General features: G+C 38.4%; 5 protein-coding genes, 1 long non-coding RNA gene and 1 pseudogene across 7 annotated transcripts; 2 read left to right on the forward strand and 5 right to left on the reverse strand.

Moving 5' to 3' along the window:
- The first annotated feature begins 583 nt into the window (after positions 1 to 583).
- On the forward strand, positions 584 to 4,461 carry LOC119985611 (annotated as a pseudogene).
- Positions 4,462 to 5,044: 583 nt separating this feature from the next.
- On the forward strand, positions 5,045 to 8,070 carry LOC119985919. The gene is made up of 2 exons (XR_005465173.1): positions 5,045 to 5,256; positions 7,481 to 8,070. It is a non-coding gene; the product is annotated as an uncharacterized LOC119985919 (long non-coding RNA).
- Positions 5,273 to 7,483, reverse strand: LOC119985918. Its single transcript, XM_038830397.1, has 3 exons — positions 6,626 to 7,483; positions 6,491 to 6,546; positions 5,273 to 6,185 (listed from the first exon to the last, which is right to left on the reverse strand). The coding sequence occupies exons 1-3, from the start codon at positions 6,693 to 6,695 to the stop codon at positions 6,051 to 6,053; spliced, it is 261 nt and encodes an 86-aa protein (XP_038686325.1). The 5' UTR covers positions 6,696 to 7,483; the 3' UTR covers positions 5,273 to 6,050.
- Positions 8,071 to 8,548: 478 nt separating the features above from the next.
- On the reverse strand, positions 8,549 to 10,158 carry LOC119985015 (reticulocalbin-2). Its single transcript, XM_038829165.1, has 6 exons — positions 9,681 to 10,158; positions 9,441 to 9,543; positions 9,268 to 9,333; positions 8,990 to 9,139; positions 8,798 to 8,894; positions 8,549 to 8,687 (listed from the first exon to the last, which is right to left on the reverse strand). Exons 1-6 carry the CDS (start codon positions 10,156 to 10,158, stop codon positions 8,565 to 8,567), a joined length of 1,017 nt encoding a protein of 338 aa, XP_038685093.1. The 3' UTR covers positions 8,549 to 8,564.
- A 1,531-nt stretch (positions 10,159 to 11,689) lies between these two features.
- Positions 11,690 to 15,535, reverse strand: LOC119986255 (acyl-CoA-binding domain-containing protein 1). 2 transcript variants are annotated; one of them, XM_038830832.1, is made up of 6 exons: positions 14,752 to 15,535; positions 14,419 to 14,524; positions 14,221 to 14,321; positions 13,061 to 13,152; positions 12,573 to 12,670; positions 11,690 to 12,024 (listed from the first exon to the last, which is right to left on the reverse strand). In XM_038830832.1, the coding sequence occupies exons 1-6, from the start codon at positions 15,255 to 15,257 to the stop codon at positions 11,848 to 11,850; spliced, it is 1,080 nt and encodes a 359-aa protein (XP_038686760.1). In that variant the 5' UTR covers positions 15,258 to 15,535; the 3' UTR covers positions 11,690 to 11,847. The 2 variants fall into 2 exon arrangements, with proteins under 2 accessions (XP_038686760.1, XP_038686759.1); XM_038830831.1 differs by having other exon boundaries at positions 14,221 to 14,324; positions 14,752 to 15,534.
- Positions 15,536 to 16,078: 543 nt separating this feature from the next.
- Positions 16,079 to 18,533, reverse strand: LOC119985337 (thylakoid lumenal 17.4 kDa protein, chloroplastic). The gene is made up of 4 exons (XM_038829612.1): positions 18,386 to 18,533; positions 17,938 to 18,062; positions 16,799 to 17,045; positions 16,079 to 16,544 (listed from the first exon to the last, which is right to left on the reverse strand). The coding sequence occupies exons 1-4, from the start codon at positions 18,471 to 18,473 to the stop codon at positions 16,321 to 16,323; spliced, it is 684 nt and encodes a 227-aa protein (XP_038685540.1). The 5' UTR covers positions 18,474 to 18,533; the 3' UTR covers positions 16,079 to 16,320.
- A 516-nt stretch (positions 18,534 to 19,049) lies between these two features.
- On the reverse strand, positions 19,050 to 21,382 carry LOC119985336 (growth-regulating factor 7-like). The gene is made up of 4 exons (XM_038829611.1): positions 20,766 to 21,382; positions 20,456 to 20,638; positions 20,029 to 20,365; positions 19,050 to 19,933 (listed from the first exon to the last, which is right to left on the reverse strand). The coding sequence occupies exons 1-4, from the start codon at positions 21,067 to 21,069 to the stop codon at positions 19,312 to 19,314; spliced, it is 1,446 nt and encodes a 481-aa protein (XP_038685539.1). The 5' UTR covers positions 21,070 to 21,382; the 3' UTR covers positions 19,050 to 19,311.
- Positions 21,383 to 22,399: the final 1,017 nt, after the last annotated feature.

Raw genomic sequence — 22,399 nt, forward strand, 5'->3', positions numbered from 1 at the left:
TTCCTCGTGGGAATAATTATTTCTAGATTGCTCAAAACATATCCTCTCTTAAAATAACGCTATCCTAAATGATGAGGTTAACATGTATTATCCTTATGAAATCGTGATCTTCATATAATCTATATGAAATTGTGTATATTCATCTTCGTATTTGGGGTAATTTGGATAAAAAACAACTATTGATCATGCAATCCTAAATGATGAGATGAACATACATTATTCTTATGAAATCGTGACCTTCATATGATTCATATAAAATTGTGTATATTCATCTTCGCATTTGGGATAATTTGAACAAAAAACAACTATTGATATTCCTTGTGAAAATATTAAGGAATCCTAATATTTTTTGTCTCAACTATCTCAAATGCTCAAATTCTCACATGAATGTACATTATCTATATGAAACGAGGGTCCACACACTCCCGGGTCCACATACTCCCGGTGGACATGATTCATATGAAATCATGAATACTCTCGGTGGACGTTTATGATCCATCTGAAATAGTGGGCACAACATATCTCCATATGAAAATTATGTACATTCATCTTCTTAACATTGAGATAGCTAGTAAAAAAAAATATGGGGATCCATAATAATGTTACTGTTGTATTCCCCTACCTTGCCACGTCATCATCCAAAACCCAAAGAGCTGTAGCCTGTAGGTGCTCTCGCCTCCATGCCTGCAATCTAGCCGTAAAAAATCGGTTAAACAGAGTGGCTTCAGTGTCATCCTCGACTACTACTATAATCACCACTGAGCCCTCAGTTGCAGAGTTTCCTCTTGACGAAGCTCCACCACTGCAACAACAACAACTACCCTCACCGGACGTGCTAGAACCCAATGCTACTGCTCCGCGATTGCGATTGCGATTGACGCTCCCTCTTCTTCACTGACCGGAGTCTCGGGGATCCGTTGGGGGTCCACGAGCTTGAAGGGAGCACGAAATGAGATGGAGGACGACGTAGTCATCCGATCCGACGGACTCGAGGGGTTCTCGTTTACCGCTGTCTTCGAAGGCCACGCAGGGTTCGCTTCAGTCAAGTTCCTCAGGTTCAAATTGATGGAACTTCTTTCGATTTTGAACTTTTTTCTTTGAAATTTCCCTTTCAATATTTTGATTTTAGGAAATAACAGGGATGAATTGTACGAGGAATGCGTGGCGGCTTTACAAGGTGGATTGCTATTGAGCGGGGAGGATTTGGTTTCCATAAGAAAGGCTTTACAAGAGGCTTTCGAAAATGTTGACAAAAGGTTATCGGAATGGTAAGCCACTGTTGCATGCTTTATTTCTAAAGGATTCATCTTCTTAGGATTCCGTGTCCTTATTTGAGCTCAGAAAATGCTTCATTTGTAAAGGCTTGAAATAAATGGAGAAGAAGATGAATCTGATTAAACAGCCACAGTTATGGCTTCTTGGAAACGATACTATGTTCATATCACATATTGGTGATTCGCGTTTGGTATGTTACCAATTCTACGGCTTCTCAAAAGATTCATTTTGCCTAATAAAATTAACTTTTAATTCCACGAAACACTATGATGAGTAGGTAGGATCAGAGATTATAATTCTTCATATTTTCTCTGTGGATACGGTGATGCTGGCGCTATCACGTTTTGAAAAGCAGAAATGCTGACTGATGCTCATCGACCTTATGGAAGCAGTAAAGTCTCTCTTCAAGAAGTCCGTAGAATCAGGGAAGCAGGTGGATGGGTGTGTTTTTCTGTTCTTTGCAACTTTCAATTCTCCCTTGTGAATTGATATTAAGGAGGAAAAAGCAAAAATTATTTACCAACCTAAAGGATTTTGGAACTTATTTTATTTTCTTTTTCAAAACCGGGTAATATCTTAGAATCTCATTGTGATTTATCTTTTCTAAGCCTAAGGTTTTAGGGGTAACAAGGCTCTTCTTCTGTGTCTAAGATTGAGCTTTAGTGAAGAGATTAGAGAGCTGTTAGCACAAGATGAAAAAAAGTTATGCTCCATTGCATTTCAATTTTTTGGTGCTGAGGAAATGCTAGTATTTTATGAAGTCTAAGGAGTTTATCCTTTCCAACCTGAGTGGTACTTCCTGCATTTTCTTCTTCACTTTTTTTTCGACCTTAAATCAATTGGTTGGCATTTCATGCTGGTAGATTGTTTTAGAATTTGTTGCAACAACAACCTCATATTCTTCTATAGATTCTTCTCATTTTGAATTAGTCATTAACTAACATTAAATAATTGGTGATGGTGATGGTGATCGTGATTCTTACAACATGGTCAACGATTGTCAATGGAAGGATTTGTGGAGACATTGCTGTATCGCGTGCTTTTGGTGACATGCGGTTCAAAACCAAGAAGAATGAGTTTGGTCTTTTCATCTTTTATTTCTATCATATGTGTGTGTGTGTGTGTATATATATATATATTCTTTTTGTTCCAGTTTCAACATATGCGGAGTACTGCATCTATGTTTCCTAACACTTTCTTATGTTTCACATGTAAATAGGATGCTGCAAAAGGGATTCAAGGAGGGAAGATGGTCGGAAAATTTTTGTTCTAGGTAGGAAACTTGCTATTTTTCCAGTAATTTGTCTCTGACGAAGATCCTTAGGAGATGACTTTATAGCTCAAATTAGTTATGCATCATTCCTTGCACACGATTTATGCATATGGAGGCATTGATCTCTGGAAAGTGGAAACAGACGGAAACGTCCCAACTCATAAGTCAATTGCAGGACTGTAAGCCCCAAGAAAAGTCCATTCCTTATTTGCTTTGCATTTTGGCACAAATTGGATTGACCGAAACCTGCACTATGATTGCCGTCAATAATAGAATGGATAAGGAACCAGTCAAACTTCAGTATCTACTATCATTTCGTTCTCTGCATTTATATTTCAAGTGTCTTATATCAAGTATGAGTATGGCCTTGATGAATTGCATGTGATGAGTCGTTGCAATATGATGTAGTATCTCTAGTTTTTAATCCTTTTCTAGTTACATGGATGAATCTTGGAAACATGATGCTTCAATCCGTTTCTAGGTACTCATGAGTATGTACAAGGAATGAAAAAATGCTAAATCATCTTGCGGACTAGATTTGAAAATGGATCAAATAAAATTGAAAGCATGTAGAGGGGATGATCATGATACTTCCCAAGCATTCAAATTTTTAAGTTGCAAAACGAGTCCCCCCGTGTCGAAGCCGAGTTGAAGGTCAGTCTTGGCTGGGTTGACTATTCCGATGTGGTCAACACGTGTTAGAGCCGCATTTTTGCGAGTCAATCACACATATGAACTCAGCTTGAACTCGAAGCAGACTCGGCACCCATTTTGCCGGGTCAGTGCTTCCTAGTCATCAACTTATTGCCAGAGTTTGGTTTACCAGTACCATGACGGCGATTGAATTATATTTTGTGTCGGAATACAATTCAACGGGGACTTGGTTGTTGCCTCTCCAGATGTCTTTGAAGTATCTCTTGGTTCAGAGGCAGAATTTTTATTTTTAGCAACTGATGGTTTATGGGATTACATAGACAGGTTTGTTAGGCCTTCTATTTTACTCTAGGAAAGTACTATAAATGTCTTTCAAACTAGTGAACAATCAAGCCATTTAGCTATCTGTTGCAGATCGGACGCGGTTTCTTTTGTCAGGAATCAACTTCAACAACATGGGAATGTTCAGGTAAACATTTTGTTTTTCACCTAGTTATTGATTCCCTTGATGTTCTCACACAGAACGTAGTTATACTTATATCCGTATTCATCTTTATGATGTTAATATTATCATTCAGTTCTAACTTTCATATTTTTTCCGATTCCAGTTGGCCTGTGAAGCTCTTGCACGAGCAGCTCTGGTAATGACTTACGTGGAAAATATGTCAAAAAACTTATAATACAAAATTCAGTCGGTTTTCTTTGCAGTTTTAAGCTAATCTGAGTAGGGTATGTTGCAGGACCGGCGATCCCAGGATAATATCAGCATTGTAATTACTGATTTGGGGTATGCACCTGTCTGTACTTGTTTGATTCTACTATTATTAGTTGTAGCAGTTTTTGTGTTGTTCCCACCTACTTACCCAAAAAAAAAAAGTATTGTTCCCACTTTCCCAACGTGAACAAGAATGAGATAACATGTTCCTGGTTTTGCATTTATGCTTTCTTGGTCTGAGTTTTCTTTGTTTAGGAAGCACATTTTGTGGATTGAAAGCAAATGTATCCCTGATGTTTCTTAGTTGCAAATATATTCTTGTGTTAACACTTTCTTTGCTTAGACATGCAATCTTTGTGCAGCTTGATATCTTTGGCACCTTTTTTTTCCATTGTGTAATGGTTTTTGATTTTTAATCAGGTAGACAGATTGGCGGGATTTGCCCCTCCAGGGACAGAACCTTATATATGAACTGGGCCAGGCTTTTGCTACCATTGGTATTGTGTTGCTTGGAATATGGATGTCGTCACAGCTTTCATTGTAACTTTGAGAGCTCTTGGCCATGTATATAAGTCAACATAGTTTTTACTCTTTTTGTCTGTATTTCGTGCTTGTATACATATATGCATAGAAATCCCATATACAGTCTCCTGATATAGCATTTTGATTCTACTGGCATTCAACTGCTACTTTAAATCAATCAACTTTAATTTTGCAAAGTTGTGAACTGACTTTTACAGAACTCAATTACCCAATACAGGGAGAATTTAGGGTCAACTGGTCGAGGCTTCATTTTCTAGTCTAGTCCTTGTTTCGTTTGATTGACACACCCATATCCTGATCATTTTATTACTCCTATTCAGTAACGATGCCTCACAATTACCTATTACTGTTGCGTATACTAGTTCTCATTATTTATGTCCTTTCCTTTCATGGGGTAGAGCTTTTGTTATCATGTCCAACAGATTACAGACTGCTGTATTTTTCACTTTTATTGCAGAGCTAGATTCCAGCTATGAAGAGACTGGTATGTTCTTAATGCTGTCGATAGATGTAGAATTTGTGATCTCAGTTCAGAACACGGTTCATGTATATTCAGTATTCCAGCAATTTTTCAAGGTAATTACTTCATTTACAAATACAAATCTAATTGTTGGTTAGAAGACTATATCTGTAGCTCATAATCTGAAAGATGTTGATATTCTATTTGGTTGATATCACCTTCTATTTGAACTTGGTGACTCCTTAACGAGAAAAAAATTAGGAATGAAGATCTTGGCTGGAGTGCCATTTAAGTTAATTATGTGGATGAAAGGCTTCAGGATTTCAAAAACAAAAGGTGACATTTAAGATTTAAGAGCATCCTACATCCTATTAGCATTTATAACTTTTTTGTCTCTAAATCATCAAATATATCAGTATGATGGGTAGAAGAAGGTAGGGATATAACCCAGTGCAGTAGTTGGGCCATCCACCTCCACTATCTTCTAGGCACAATAGATAGAATGTCATAAAAGTTTTTGATAGGTGCACACACATAGCTATATGCTTTTAGGAGGTTGTCCGATGTTACAAGTGTCAAAGCAATCAGGTAAGTCAAAGCATGGGATGATAATGGATGTCACAAAATGTCAAATTAGGCATCAAGAGTAGTTCTTGCTGTGGTCATTATTTTACTCTTTAAAACATTTAGAGAAGTTTACTCTGTTTATTAGCGTATGGCTTTTCTGAGGCCAATAAACATCCAGTATGGTGAAACTTCATTCAATTTTGGATATGTAGCCCATTGGTTGTCATACCTGTTTTACTTGTGTTCAATCTGTTGCATCATTTGTTGTATGAAATAGCTGAAGCTTTGTTTATTTTTCTTTGATAGATAAACATAGGCAATAGCCAATGAAATTCGTTACATATGAAGGGTGCATGTTGGGACATGTAGCAGAATTATTATCTAGGCTTTAGGCTTTACTAAAGCTAGCCACAGGCAGGGCTATTATCATTATTGTTGGTAGACAACCCGAAGTAGAATGTTTCCTGATGATCAAAATCTGGAGAGGAAACATGAGATAGGGAGCAGTAGTTTCTCATTTATTATTATATATAAATAAATATAAAGCCTCAAAGGGCATGCGCTCAAGGTCTGCCAGCGCCACCAGTTCCAGGTTTCCTCCTTGGGTCATGCTTAGGGTTAGGTCCTGCATCGTCGTAATCCAGCATTGCATCGAGCATTAAGAGCTTCCTTGAGTTTATTTCAAATCCTACCTCATCCTTGACCCAAAAAAAAAGGAACATTTGTTAGCGGCAAAAGCTTGTGGTTATACCCATTAGACAACTTGTGGTATCATCCTCTCCCTGCAGTAGTGCAGGATTAAGGCTGTGAACTTCTTAAAATCGTAAAATCAGCATTCCTCTCAACATGTAGTGAATCACAGAACTGTGAAAAAATAAAGAACTAGAAAAAGTAGGAGAAACATAATATTTTTTTTGCTCTTCATAAAACATATACGTTAAAAGGAATTGGCATTCATGTAATGTCCTGTACTATAAATAAAGAATGAGGACTGACTATATACCTTATAAAGTGAGTGGTGATTCTGGTTCATACCATCCTTGAAGCCTTCAGACATGCCTAGAAGAGGAAGAACCACATTCACAATCAGAAAAGGGCTAATAGTGTAAATGTTGAGAATATGCTTGATCTTTCTCACCTGAGTAGAAAGGTATGACTAGAAGCAAAACTAGAAGAAATGTTTTGATCGTAAGACTTGCAAGAGCCATGGCTGATTGGCTTTAGCAATTATCCTCGGTTAGGATGTGAACTGTGGTATTGGCAGTGAGAGGGTGAGGAGAGGTAGGTAGGTCGGCTTTTATGGCCACTGATGAGAGCTGTTCATGTTATTGTGCACCCCATTCAATCGCAAAACAGGCACTCAATAGCAAACATATATCATGGTGAGATCCCATTATCCCCTCCAAGTCCACAATCCTCAAGTCAACTATACTGTTTTCATCTTACACGTATATGATATGAGAAAAAAAAGGTAGTCATCTAAATTTGTTATTCCTTCTGAATTATGCATGCCTGACATAGCAGACGAACAATCCCGTGGCATGGCTCACGCCATGTATATACTCATTTTTCTGCTTGTCTTTCTGTTTGGATTATGTGGTCATCTTGTTTGTCATCAGAATTAGCTCACATTGTTTCATGGGTCGTTCATTACTAAGGATTAGTGTTGTCAATTAGTTATTCCAGGCTGTGATCAGATCGGTAGTCTCCTGCACTGCACTGAATCTCCCTCTAATCTGTCTAGTCTGCATGTGTTAGCTCAACATCATAGCTTTTGTGACTGTCTTTTTCGGAAGATTAAGAGAATTTTATCAAAAGACGACGATAATACTTTCTTTCTATTCCTCCCCCCATGGACGGTTGTGAATAATGAGCAAATTTTTTTGTACTGTTGTGCTCTGACCATTATAAGTGGGAAGCCTGGATTTTCTTTAGTACTGTGTACGGGAGAAAAACAGTGCTATTCATGATCCTCATATATGCATTTTTTCAGCTTTCATGATCTCTTTCAATAGTCAATAGAGATGGAGACAGTCATGGTGAGTGGCCTACAAGGGACATCAAATATGTATGGCGAAAAACCATCTTTAATCTTTTTGATGGTTGGGTGGAAGCACTAGCAAGAAAAAGGATGACAAGGTAGAGGTTTGAACTAGTACACTAATCTTATTTTAATCATTTCTTTGAGGCAGGAAAAGTTGTACTAATGATGTTGTTTGACTGGTAGCCCCACCTTGGAATAGATACAAAACGCAACAATTCTCTGTTTTATGTACTCAAGACACAAGTGATATGGGATGTCCATGTATCAGTTTAGTTTGGAATTTGAAAGTATTTGAAGCCTGTAAACATTCAAGTTGTGAGTCAAACTACAGATTAACATCATTCCTGCATTGTACATGGTCAAGAAATTATAATCATTGTTTTGAAGCCATCCCAGATTGTCTGATTTGTGGTGGCCTGCCTGGTGGGTGATTCAAATATAAATGTATATGCATGTTCAAAGTTACTGTATGCCACTAGCCCAAGTGGTTTGTGCTATTCATTTTGGATGCTTATTGTAATAAATTCATTTATTTATTCTTTCTGTTTTATATTATATCTGGTTGAGTTTTTCTTTTCTTTTCTTTCTTTGCATTTTATGGTTATTGTGGATGCGATTTTTGCATTCAAGTCAAGGTATTGTCTGCTTTGAGATATCTCTATGGGCGTTCAAAATATCCCGTCTCCTTCACTCAAATCCATGATCTCGTAGAGATGGGAAATTGAGTATCCAAGCAACCGTCTAGACTAGTTGGTCACTTGGTTACAAACTAGTGAGAGAGAGAGAGAGGGGGTAGGTTAGTCATCCACATGAATCCACTGTATTGTTAGAAAGGGATTATTGGGATTCATGTGAGGGAAGGTCACCACCATATTCTCTGAACTATCTTCAAGTAAACCCTAACATAAGTATACAGGGTCTCTCCTCCTCTAAAGCATTTAGGTGCTCATCTTAGTTCTCCGTTCTTGACATGAATGGGAGCAATAGATCATGAACCTTTTGTAATGATGTTATGAGATTGAATTGAAGCTTTTCATAGTTCATCATGGAAATGATCATAATCCTCATCACTATCATCGTAAATTGTGCTGTAAAATAAATATTCATTGTTCATCATCTCATCCAGCGTTAGCCTGCCATCCCCATCATCATCAGCCTGCACCCAAAAACACAAAGTTGTAATTTCTACTCTTTTGATTCTTGGTCATGGAAAACAATATGAAAGAAAAAAAAAAAAAAAAACCCTAAAGAGATCGACTAATTAACCTCATGGATTAGATAACCAGAGTAATATCTAGCATATGAAAGCTCTCCAGGATGAAGAAAATGAAGTATAGGTATTAGTTCCTCCTCATCCAGTAATCTGCATAAAAACAAAACAAAACAAAATGAGAAAGCTCCAACCAAATTAGTTAATACTATGTTGTAAGATTCTAAATGGGGAAATTGTATACTTACTTGTCATTGTTCAAATCAAGCCCGGAAAACTTGTCATCAGATGTGGATACATAATCGTCCCCAGAAGCTTCAAATTCTCTGTAAATCTTGTACGCGTGTCGAGAGAACTCCTCGTAGTTGAGCTTCCCATCTTCATCACCATCCATCTCCCTGCAAATCAAACATTGCCTAATATTCATACGACTACTACTTAATTAATCAAGAGGATCAGTCTAAACTGATTGCTAATGGAATGCAAGCTTATAACAATCCAAGTCTAAAACCCATCTCTGCATTACTTAATTTTTCCAGTCAAAACCCATCTCTGCATTGCTCCATCGTTACTGTCTTCTGGGTGCAAGAAACTGCAAGAGAAGGTGATTTGAAGTCATCAAACTAACGCATTGTTTTGAAGAAGAGAAAATGCACAAGGAAAAGGTAGGGAAATGAAAGAATGACAGAAAATGAATACGTGTTGAACTCGTCGAAGCTGAGGGATCCATTGCCATCAACATCTGCAGTCATGAACCTCTGCTTCCACCATCCAGCTTCACCATGCCCCATTTCATTTTTTTCTATTTTATTAAAGAAAAAGAAAAGAATACCAGATTTTATAAGCACAATCTTTTCAACCTTTGTTAATTTCCTAGCCAACCAAACAAGAGTATACACTTATCTGTGCATAGCATGATTAGAAATCAACAAATTTTACCTATATCTTCTTCAGAAAATTGGGGCAGATACTCTTCAAAAGTAATATCTCCATCCCCATTTTTATCTTTTAATTCAATCTCTTTGTGTGTTCTGTAACTCAAACGATCCATTGCTTGATTTATATTCCAAGCCTCCATCTCCAATGGAGTGACAAACCCATCATTTGGTGCATTATCTAACCCGGGAAATAAAAACATCAATCTCAAGGTGATATTCAACTTCCCTTCATCGCCGAGATATTCATGTGCATCGGGAATGTCTTCGATGTGAGAATCCTCTTCTGCATTGCTCGATCCTCTTTCCTCGGCTGCTCTTTCCAATCTTGTTAGCAGAGGGTCAAAATTTGGTGCCGGAAATTTGTAACCTAGGCGGCGACTAAGGCCAAGACGACTATGGTCACCTTGGTTCTTTGGGGAGAGGAACATGAAGATGATGAAGACGGTGGCTAGAAGGGGATAGACCACCGCCTTCCCCATTTTCCAAGCACCGGTGAAGTCCCAATGGAATTGGGAAGAGAGACAAAATGTTGGAGCAAAAAGAAAGACAGTTATTTTTGCTTCTTACCTATTTTTGTGTCTGGTGTCAAGTACCAGCTTGAGTGGAGGGAAAGACGGTTATAGACAGTTAAATGGGAAGGGCAATCTAAATTTACGGACAATTGGCAATAAGAGCACTTTAGACAACTTAATTGTAAAAAGGTAATGGACATTTTTAAAATTGTAAAAAAGTACAATTTAAGGGTAATTTGGTCATCTGACTTAAGATATTTTTTAGTTTATACCTACAATACCCTCCTTCTTCTTCTTCTTCTTCTCCCTCCAACTATCCAACTTCCTCTCTTTCTCTCATTCTTCTCTACTAAAAGTTATCTCCTTCTTTCTCTTCTTCTTCTTCTTCTTCTTCTTCTTCTTCTTATTCTCGATCTGAATTTGTTCTTCGTTGCCTTCTTCTCCGTTTTTGGTCGAGTTTCTCCTCTCTTCATCGCCTTCTTCGTCGTTGCTCAATCTGGACTGCGTCGAGTTGCTCTGCCTTGTTTTTGACAGATCTGGACGATGCTTCGTTGTTCAATCTGGGCTGTGCTTTGTTTTTTTGCAGATCTGAACTCTGGTTCGTTTTTTGCAGAGATGTATCACTATAGTATCACTATAGTATCACCATAGTATCACCAACATCAAAAAATCACTAAAATGATACAATGAAACTAGTATGCATACTTCATCTTCCTAATTACTTTTCCTTTCTTGATTTTCTTTTCTTGGTTACCTCTCTTATTCGTTTTGGAAAAACATTTACAAGTGCAGAGATGTATCACTATAGTATCACCAACACCAAAAATTCATTAAAATGATGTAATTGAACCAATGTGCATACTTCTTCTTCCTAATCACTTTTCCTTTCTTGGTTTTCTTTTCTTGGTTTGTACATCTCTTGCTCGTTTTGGAAAAACATTTACAGCTGCAGAGATGTATCACTATAGTATCACCAACACCAAAAATCCACTAAAATGACATAATTGAACTAGAAAGACATGTAATGCAATCAAATTTACATTCTAACATTTATATCATCATTTTATAAGCAAAAGATATAAATTGAACACTAAATTGGATCTTCTATTTAAAAGTATCACTATTGTATCACAATTCGTGGAGAGAGAAAATCAAATTTGAGGTTATTTTGGTAAAAGATAATCCCAGTGTACTTTTTTAAAAGGATGTTTTAGTGACTGCACTTTTTTACAATTAAGTATAATCTGATGTACCGGCCTCCAAAAGTCCCCTAAATTTATGTGCATGTAGTCATGAGCCAGACAGCTAAGCCCATTGATCACATGACATAATCCCCCGACCAAACTTGGTGGGCTAAGGACGTAAAAACCCATTACTTGTCAAACCCGCTAGCTATTGGGCCGAGGTCCAAAACAAATCACTTTTGAAATTATGGCGGCATGGCACCACTTCACCAGTTTAGAATCAAACTCCAGATCTTATACCAAAAAAATGATCATTTCAATGAGGAAGAGGCAGCTAGACCAAAAAGAACAATATGCCCCAAATAGTTAACATAATCAAGATGAGGGTTCAAACATTATGTATGGCAATATACACACGCTAGGGATTAGTCGAGGAACACTTTAGTTGAAGGAACAGAAAAATAAACTAGGATTACTTCTGTTCTCCAGCAAGTTGCATACAATTCCACTTCGAGTCACAGAGATCGCAAGGTGAGTCGCCACTATTGTCCTTCACATTTATTTCCGCATTATGCTTCACTAGAAATTCGGCAACGACTTCTCTTTCACATACTGCAGCATAATGCAGTGGAGTTTGGCCTTCATTGTCCTTCCATAAGATACAGAATTCAATAAGAAAAACAGTATCATTATTATCAGCAACGAAGACAAAAGAATCACACAACCAAAATCAACAAACTGTCCAAGTCTTGCACAAAATCTATGCCAACATAGATTTATAGACAACATTGGTATCATAGATGAGGAACGACTTGAGTGACAAGAATATCCCTATGACGATCAGGAACTGAGAAATTTCATACACCTCCAACCACTCTTTGAAAACAAAGGAAAATAGTCAGGTTGGCTAACCGTATCATTACTAACCAATAGAGATTTATTTCACGATGATGCCAATGACCCAAAAAGTAGGGTGTAAAACCACCTGAACTCCAGCCCACGTAGGGTGGGAGACAATTGTCCACCAAAACCCCATAGAAAATCCAACATTTTCAATGTTAATACAAAAACAAGTAAAAAATTGCGGAGTAGAATACAGGGTATTGCAATGATTAAAATCGGTATATACTCTGAACAGAGCCATATAAGGAAGAGGAAAGCAACCCCAAACAAAACCTAGCAGGATAATTAACTTACTTTGGTATTCACATCAGCATTTCTACCAACAAGCTTTTCCACGATGTTAAGGTGGCCACGGTCTACAGCCCAGTGCAATGGGGTGCGGCCCTCACTATCTGCAATTATTGGTAACAGGGTGATAAATTACAATAGGATACAAATACAAGTGACGCAGAAAGTGCTTTCACAATTTACTTATTAGTTATCATTAATGGAAACATCATCAGGGCTAATGATTTCCAATTTGTATGCTTAATAAAATATCATAAAGAGTAGCAACTTATCGACTAAAACATATAATCTTATTCTTACTTGATACAGGAAAGGTTTAGCAGGAAAAAAGGTCGTAAAACAAGTATAAAGAGAAAAGAAACAGACTCTAAAGCAAGTAGTAGGAGTTATATTGATAGTACATGTCCTAAATAATGCTATAACTATGAGGTGCAAACCGACCAAGCCATATTCAGCATGGGTAATTGGCTGGGCATATGAAAACTGAAACAAACCTTTCGCATCCACTGAAACGCCACTTTCAATACACTTCAGCAAATTATCCACCTCTCCTTCTCTTGCAAAGGCATGAATAGCATCCATTTTCCTGTGAAATAGTTAGACTTTAGCATCATCAATGGAAATTCTCTGCAGGTACCACCTTACTCTCAAAGAAGGGAAAGTTAGCGATACTTAATAGGATCAACATATTATCCAAAAGCAAGAATCCCAAATTATCAAAAGAAAAGGTAATGACCAGACAAACCCGGCAAAATAATTTACTATTACAGGTTAAAAACTTCTCATAAATAACTTATTGTGTCACTCGGATGATGATAGTGACACACTTGCCAATTAAAAGAGCCATTGATTGTTAATCAAGCCTTGAAGTCAAACTAAAGACATTATACCCAAAATCAACTAGCCCAAGCATAAATCCTAGCACAGGACATGCTAATAATGGCTAAGCTAGTACTAAATCAACCAGCTTTATGCCTAGTTAAAAATGCATACATATGTGTGATAACAAATATTCTTCATCAATCATCAGTTGATTTTCACATAAACCAAACTCTTCTTTGTTCTTCCCTTTAGTTTATAATTCATATTATCATGTAATAGAGCCAATATCCTGCCAAAAAAATGTAATAGAGCCGATATAAATCCATGGGGAAACTACACAAAAAGGAACAAAAAGTCGAAAACAAATCACCTTCCTAATAAATTACAACACCTAATAAAAATATTTCCAAATATTAAAAGGTATGAAAATTAACCCTCCAATCCTAATACCTGCAATACCCAAATTTTGAACTAATTATGGATGATAGGAAATTTAGTAAGCAAAGAGTTTGTCAAATACACAAGTTTGTTCTCCACAAGCAAAAGCAACAAGGGCAATACCAATACTAATAAGCAACAACTATGCCACATTTAACATCTTATAGTCGCTGCCCATTTCAAACTCATAGAAAGATAATAGAACCATAAGAAAAATGGTCCATAGAAAACATGCCCATGCACCCTTGCACTTGTAAGGTACACACACAAGATACAATTCACAGATCTGAAAAATAAGAAACATGCAGCCAGCTAAAAACATAACAATACAAAAAAATCTGCATGAGAAATCTACGTCAAGAGCCAGGACATCTAGAAGTGCTAAGAACCTTACAACTCATTTCCACCTTCCTCCTCATAAACGAAAGAGCTGAAAACTGGTCCCATAGGCCCTTTAGCTTCTGCACTTGATGCCCCATCATTCCCGGCTTTCCTCTTCTGGTTATCCATATTTTAAAGCATCATAAATGAAGAAATAAGTATTTGTAGCGTACATAGCAAGATGAAGACATCAACAATATTAAAATCTCACCATTGAAGAACCAGATGCCCACGTAGGATAAAGTTCTGTAACAATTTCAATATACTTCAGCATTGCTTCTTCTGGTGGCATTGCACCCATTTTTTGCCATGCTTGCCTGGCATATATTAACAGAGAACAACAGTTCAACCACTCCGAATACTATATCATTTTGAAATAGAAAACTTCCAACCCTATGGAAATACGTTGTAGAAATGCAAAGATCCTGTCTTGACCATAACCAAATAGATGATAACATCTCCAACGGCATCAAACTAGCAAGATAAAACTCAATAACAAAAGAGAAATACTGAAACCACTTGATAAAACAGAAACAAACAATACCATTTAGCACGAGCACTCATCTTCAGCGCGGATGGCTGCGGTGTGCTACAGGGCCCCTCCGTCGCAATCTTATACAATCCATAAAGCTGCAGCTGCAATTCATTGGACACCTTCTGGGACAGCCGATCCGCCGCAGCAGTCGCCACAAAAGCAGTCGCGGCACTAAAAGCCTCGTCTAGCTCCGTGCTCTCCACGCCCTCCCAATCATCATCGTCATCATTATCACTGCCAGGTAGGCTCTCATTTCTCACACTCCCATGCTCACCGATCAGCGAATCTAGATCGTGAGCTCGACCGCCAAAATCTTCGGAGCCTCCTTCGATTATCTTTGCCTCGGGTCTGGTTTGCTCCTGAGGTTGGGTTTCAGCACTAAAATTGCGCGTCACGGTGAGATTCTCATCCTTGAAAGCGACGACGATGGAGATGAGCTTGGCGAGGAGGTAAGAAAATACGAGGCCGATAAGAACAGATTGGATAAGCTGCTGCCAGTCTCCCATGGCGGCCATAGAAAACCGTATAACAACAAAAAAACCCTAACCTTAGAGATAGAAATTGGGTAAAATAGGAAAAATCTACGGTTAGTCTAAAACCCTATATATGGAGTCATGGCCATTGTCGAGGACCAGAAAGAGATAGAAGAAGTAAAAAAAAAACAAAACCTAGAAACTGAAGAGATTCTCGAGAAAATAATTTAGGCAAAAAAACCCTAATATTGGAATTGAAGTAGATATGGCGTTCTTCTCTGAGAGGAGAAAATTTGGCGCCGGAGAAACAGAGTGCAGCTTATTAACAGTGAGATGGAGGCCCAACACGCACGTTTTTAGGGAAATTTTTTCACCTGCTTTACGAATATTCTTGGCCAATTTTGGCCCATTGGTGTGTCAGGCCACCTACAAGCCCAATAAAGAAAGATTATGAATGGGCCTACAGAAGGAAAATGAGGCCCAAATACTTAATGACAATTGGCCCAGTCCAATAGTTAAGATTTTAGTGTTATTTTGGTCACAATTGTTAACACACAAGTTGTAGCCACAAAAAAATTGTGAGCAGCAGCGAGCACCTCAGGCTCAGAGCAACAGAGCTGGGCCATTGAACATCACAATGGGCCAAGTTTTATCCAACTTACCTTCGTCTATATTTGGGCTGGAGTGTCTGGCCTCATTGTGCACACAATCGTACTTCACAATGCTGGATATTAGTGTTGCAATGGGCCTATTTTGGGCAAAAATAAATGTGTATTTTTTTTACCCATATGAGAGTTGAATACGTATATCTCCGAACGTAGATAAACGTAATATATTTACATGGTAAAAAACCAACATATATCGCTCAAGTAAACCATAATGATATATAGCTCAACTAAACCTTAGAAGACACGGAAAAATTGAACATTGTTTAGAGTACATGAGCAGATTTACAAATGTAAGTATTCTCAGTAAAAGGCTTCAATTTAAGAAATGTAAAACAGAAAACAGTTGCCTTAGCCACAAAATCATTCTCTATATCACTTGGTATTGCTTACACATTGGTTGGGGACTAGTCACAGACTCACAGACCATACTTAACTGGTCATCTGCATCCCAGCTCAGCTCTTCCTTCAGCACTAATACTTGTATTTACACAAAGCTTCTGAAGATCGACGTACCCGATTATCGTGTCCTCAAAAACTGCATCTGCCAATTGGGCTTCATCGAAAGTGGATCCCGAGAGTACCGTGTTCTTAAACACAGCTCCTTGGAGATTGGCCTTCCCAAAATTTACACGATCTAGCACAGCATTAGAAAAGTCTACACCTGCAGGTATTTCGTTTTGCCATCAGTCTATAATGTTGTACTACCATCAACGACACTGCTACTGGGCATGAAAAAGAAGCACAGAACCACATATTTCATTATGCTCCAGTACAAGTGTAGATGTCCTTTGTACCAATTCCGGTATAAAATAGATTTCGTTTCAGTTTGCCATTCGAATTCGCATAAGCAAAGAGATCATTCTCCCGTTCGTTAAGGGATTATTTAAAAATATCAAGAGGCATCAAAAAAATTACCCTTGAAGCTGGCCCCGACGGCGTAAGCCTTTGACATCACTACTTCTGTCATGTCAGCACCATCGAACTTAGCATCTGAGACAAGTGCAGCAGAAAGGGACTTTCCTTTCAGGTTGGATTTTTCATTTGTATAGTCACAATAGCGGAGATCAAGTGGCTTGTCATAGACCCCATTTGCCTGACCTATGGTGTTTCCCACAAATGCACGCTCACACCGATTTGGATCTGTTGATAATGGAGGCAACCTCTGCGTGGCAAACATGAGCATTAAATCAATAATTATACATATTATTATTAGAAACTTTGTTTGGGAATAAGAAGTTGCTGAAAATAATGAAACATGATGAAAACTTTAAACGAAATATTCTCATTCCAGATTGCGCAATATAAGTTCTACCAAATTCCTTCTATCCGACTTACTTCAAGAGTACAACCTACCAACAGATACCAATGTGAGTAGTAATCACACCTATTGAACATTTGTAAAGCAGAATTCATGAAGATCAAAAAGCTCAGATACGGAGAATGCTATATCAGGAAATCGATGATTAGCACTTTTGTGACTGATTCACATTTTGCTGCTCCTGATACCTATTATAGCAGATACTCATGTTGACATATTTTGGACAGTTTCCTTATTACTTAAAGTGCACATAACAAAACGACTGGAAAACATGACATTAAAAAGAGGATAATCAATTTCCAAACATACAACAACTAGAACATTAAAATCTTGAATAACAAAATCAACTGTAAGTTCTTGCTTTACCTTGTTTTCATATCATGATGTATTGGTGATGCTTTCATATGCAATGGCCTTTCACATTCCAAAGTAGCACTAAGATCTTAGATCTAGTTGTTCAATATAAAAGTCACTGTTCTAGATTTTATCTTTTCATAAGATCGTCATTATATCTAAATAAGCTCTAAATGATTGTGGAAGGTATGTTTGAGTATATCTGTTCAACAATTTTCCAAACTAAAAGGCATAATTCAAGCATTCATGAAAGTTGCAAAACAGAGCAAAATAATGCTCATAAAAGCCTCTGAATAAAGAGAAAATATTGAAGGGAAAACAGAAGTCAATAAAGCAATGGTGTGATATAAGCGAAACAGATACAGAGAGCTGAGGTTTTAACCTGATTGGCGGCAATTACAGGCGTTGCACTGGTCAAAGCCCAGACAGCAAAAATTCCACAAGCTACACTCTTCACTTCCTTCAGTTGAAACAAGTTTTCCCTCCCCTCAGAACCATCTCTGCTAACTGGTTCAAAATTAACCCCAAAAAAACATCAGCACGTTCATCACAAGGCTCCAAATAAACACTTAATCATGCATCAAAAGAGAGAGCAATTCACAAATGTCGCTATTTGCTGTTTCTTGAACTCGAAATTCGATGTACAATGGGTTAGAAAAGGGGAACACAATGAAACCCAATCGACAGAATAATGTCTTTGCTACATGGGCAACAATTTATATCAACAATTTGTGCAAGATTTAATATAATGATTTAAGCAAGAAACCAGAAATGAGTACACAAAATCAAACACAATAAGGAGAGAAAACCCAGCAAGAAGAAATTGATACCAGAGCAAGTGATTCTGGGCGGAACAGCAACGGAGAACCGACGGAGAGAAAATCCGTATTGGGAGAGAAGGGGTGAAATGGTAGCCATCGATTTCTCTTTCAAGTTTCAGCGTCTATGCATATGCACCCATCAAACTGAAAAAGCTTATCCATTCATGGACTGCATACGTGGATCTGACGTGGCATGATAAGTCCTCTGAATCTTGGTCAGATTTTTGGACCGGAAATTGAAGAAATGGTAAAGATAATTGGGATTGTTGAACCAAACGAAGTCACATTTGCAAAATCGAAGTTCTGATTATAGAGCTGAGAGCATATCTCCTACTGGATTGTTGAACCAAGCAGAGATGGAGAAGTTGCCTATGACAACTTTGGCTCATGCGGACGACCCTTTGCCTCAAGCGGACCGACGTGAGTTTAAGTCCATTGCAATTTGCGAGTTGAATTATTACTCAGCTTAATGCATGTGAATGTCATTGTGCATTATCTTTCTAAATTTACCAGTTGATTATCCGAATTTACCAGTTGATTATCCGAACAGCCACTGAGCGAGTTTAATGTTATCAACAAAAATTGATTCTTATTTTCATCTCCGAGAGAGTGTTTGAACTTGTGATGATTAACTTTATCAGCATTTACCCCATTTGAAATGTAACACAAAACCTCAAAATTCGCATAGAGATTTTTAATTCAAAATAACTTCCAACAAGAAGGGATTCCTTGGAATGGGAAAAAAGGTCTCTTCTCCTCTCAGAAAAAGAAAATGACATGAAAAATCAAAACACACACACCCACAAAGATTCATGAAGCTATATCTATGCATCGCTTATAAACACAAGAAAAACACATAAGAATCAAACGAATCACTCTTAAGAGCACAACCAGAAGCTGCCAATGTCTCTTGATCCATTCACATCAATGCAATCTCAGTTGTTGTCCCTGGATGAACTCGCAAATGTTGTTGGGCTGCTACTCCCACTGCTGTCGGACAATGAAGCAATTGTTCTCTGAATAACCCCAGATGGGGAGGACACAGAGGTAGCCTGAGGGCTATCGGAATCTCCATTTCCGGCCATGATGCTAGGTCTTAGTACCTCTGCTAGTGGCCCACCAGGCGTGGAGACCACCCATGAAGTGGGTTGGCTCTGGTCCGATTCTATAAGGCCTAGACCCATGCGGATCTGGCCCATCTCGTCATTGATGGAGCTGTGAGCGGCCATTGATAGCGTCAGTGAAGAGGAAAGTGAGAAGTTCCCATTTGAGGAAATGGAGTTCTTCTTACTGGGTCCCTCAGACCAGGCATCGATGAAGTCCCTTGGGCTTTCTGTGAGTCCTCTCTCCAGAGAAGAATCCACACCAGGAAACAAATGGTGATGATGATGATTGCTCTGTTGATGATGATCTTCACTCGCACTGAAATCTGTATATATATTCAGATCCAGAGGCGCTTGGTTGAGAAGAGAGATGCTTGTGTCTGCTTCTATATTGGTATTATGAAGCCATTGTTGATTACTTGTCAAGTCTCTCATGATCATCCAATCCAAGCTCCTTCAATGTCCAAATCAAACACAAACAACCAAAATCAGTGGACATTAACATACAAAAAAACTCCATAAAAGATCACATCATCCATAATAACTTACCTGGAATCGTTAAAGTTAGGGGCTTTAGCACTGGTTTTATCAGTACACCAAGGTGTTTGTGGAAATGCTTCCGAAACAGCTCCAACGAACTGAGATGCAGAGCTACTACCAGTATTGATGTTGTTGACAGAAGGATTATAACCATAACGAGTCTTCTTGTTGGCTTGAAGTTCCACATGCTTTCTTGAACGGGGACGACCTCTGTGCATGTGACGCTCACAGTACTTGTGGTCAGGCGCCACATCTCTTGAGCACCTCCATTTCTTCCCATCTGTTCTCCTGCACCGTCCTGGCTCAAGATCTGCCCCATTCGACAACCTCAGATTGAGGCCTCCACCTACATCAGAACCCAAACCAAAGCACAAAGTTGGTAACTTTGGAACAAAATAAGATAAACCCACGAAGAAAAAAGAAAAAAGGTCATTACAGGAAGAGTTGGGTGCAGATGGGTCTGAGTAAGTTCTGGGAAAGAGAAGTTGAGGAGGCACAGGAACAGAGGGAGGAGGCACAGGAACAGAGGCCACAATGTATTTGTATACCATTGCTTGTCTCTCTAGCTCATTCAACTGCGCATTTGTAAAAGGATACCCCAAAGCTGCTGCCATGTTTCCTGCCACCAAGAGAGAGAGAGATTGTATGCGTTTGAAACTTTGAGAACAAGAAGTTATATTCATTTATGATACAAGATAAACTGGATTTGACTGAGTAAAGAAAAAAAGAGAGAAGATTTTTAGTACCAGAGGATAAAGTTCTTACACCAACAGCACCACCACTAGCAGCAGCACCAGAACCACCAGCATCAACAGGAACAACAACATCGTATATATCACTGCTGTTATATATGGGACCATCACCATCACCGGTAGTATTCATACATGATGGGGTTAATGAACGATGGTGATTATCATGATGATGGACCATATTCGTCATCATCATCAGCTTGGTTTCATCAACACTAGTGTTATGACCTCCTCTCCTACTCACAAGGTCTTCTTTGGCTGCTGCTGCCTTGTCTGAGACGCTATGATAATCCATGCTCATAATAATGAAGCAAAGCAAACCACTTTTTCCTTTCTGGGAAGCTCTCTTTCCCAAATATCTAACAAACACCTTACCCCGAAAACTCTGTGATGCTTATAGATTTTCCTTTCAAGGAGACCAATTTATTAGCTATGACCCTGTAAATCTCATATACCAATTTACTCTGCACCTCTCTCTCTCTGTGTGTCAAGTTGGTGAATTATTTGTGGGGACGATGTGGGGATTTGATGATAAAGGGGATGGGTTGCCGCCGTTCTAGGCCTTTGCTTTGCTTCCATGCTTCCAACATTCGCACCATTGGAACTAGACAAAATACTAAAACCATTTCTTTCTCTTTCTCCTCCTCCTTATCTCCCACATCATTATTGTAGCATCTATCGTTATCTGCATGTAAAGCTAAAAAACGGTACTAAGCCCATTCTACTTTCCGTTACTTTATTTGAGAAAAATGAGCACAACCCTCCACTATATACAGGCATGGACCCCTGTTTTCAAAATCACCGACATTGGAAATGGAAAGACCAAAGTTTGAAACTTTTTTTTTCTTCCTCCTCCTCCTACTGAATTGCTTAGATGCGCCCATTGTGCGCTATTGAATGCAATCGCTTCAAGCCAAAGTCAACTAAATTCCTCATACTCTGGTTTTTTTTTTTTTTCATTTACCATAGATTTATCTGAGATTTTAGGCTAATTTTGCATGTAACAAAAGTGGTATGATCACTAAATTAATCCAATCACATACATTGTTTTTTTGGAATGAATACCCAGAAATGATTCAATATCCAGAAAAGAACCAAGTCTCTTTGACCTCTCCACCAAAAGAAGAGACACAGCACGAAGTGTCTCATTCATATCAATGTACAAATATATTTCGGAGGGCACAATGGGTATTTCACAACTGTACTGTGTTCTTCTAGTTTCCAACCAGGAGAGGACAAAAAGAAAAGGAGACGGCGTGAGTACCGTCGTTTGGAATATCTTCGGTTGGCGAGAAAAGGCCACTCGACGTTAGTATTCGGTTGAGTAGGGCCCGTTCCAGCCACTCGTAGGGCCCAGCTTATTATGCAATAAAGTGAATTTGATTGGAATTTGGTTTTGTTTCGGGGAGCATTAGACAATGTCTTCTTGTTTGGTCAATATTTCATCCCATTTCAAGTTCTCAAGAACGATTGAGAGAGCTAATGAAATGAAAATGAGGTGGGAGCATTGTATAGTATAGTGGGACATTGACGGAGGGAGAGTAGGCCTAGAATGTGAGAGGGAAACAGCTGGGGAGATATCTCTATCAACCAAATGTCATAATGGTCTTCACTTTGCACTTGTCTGTCAC

The sequence above is a fragment of the Tripterygium wilfordii genome, chromosome 19, assembly GCF_013401445.1.
Source record: "Tripterygium wilfordii isolate XIE 37 chromosome 19, ASM1340144v1, whole genome shotgun sequence".
Taxonomy (NCBI): Eukaryota; Viridiplantae; Streptophyta; class Magnoliopsida; order Celastrales; family Celastraceae; genus Tripterygium; species Tripterygium wilfordii.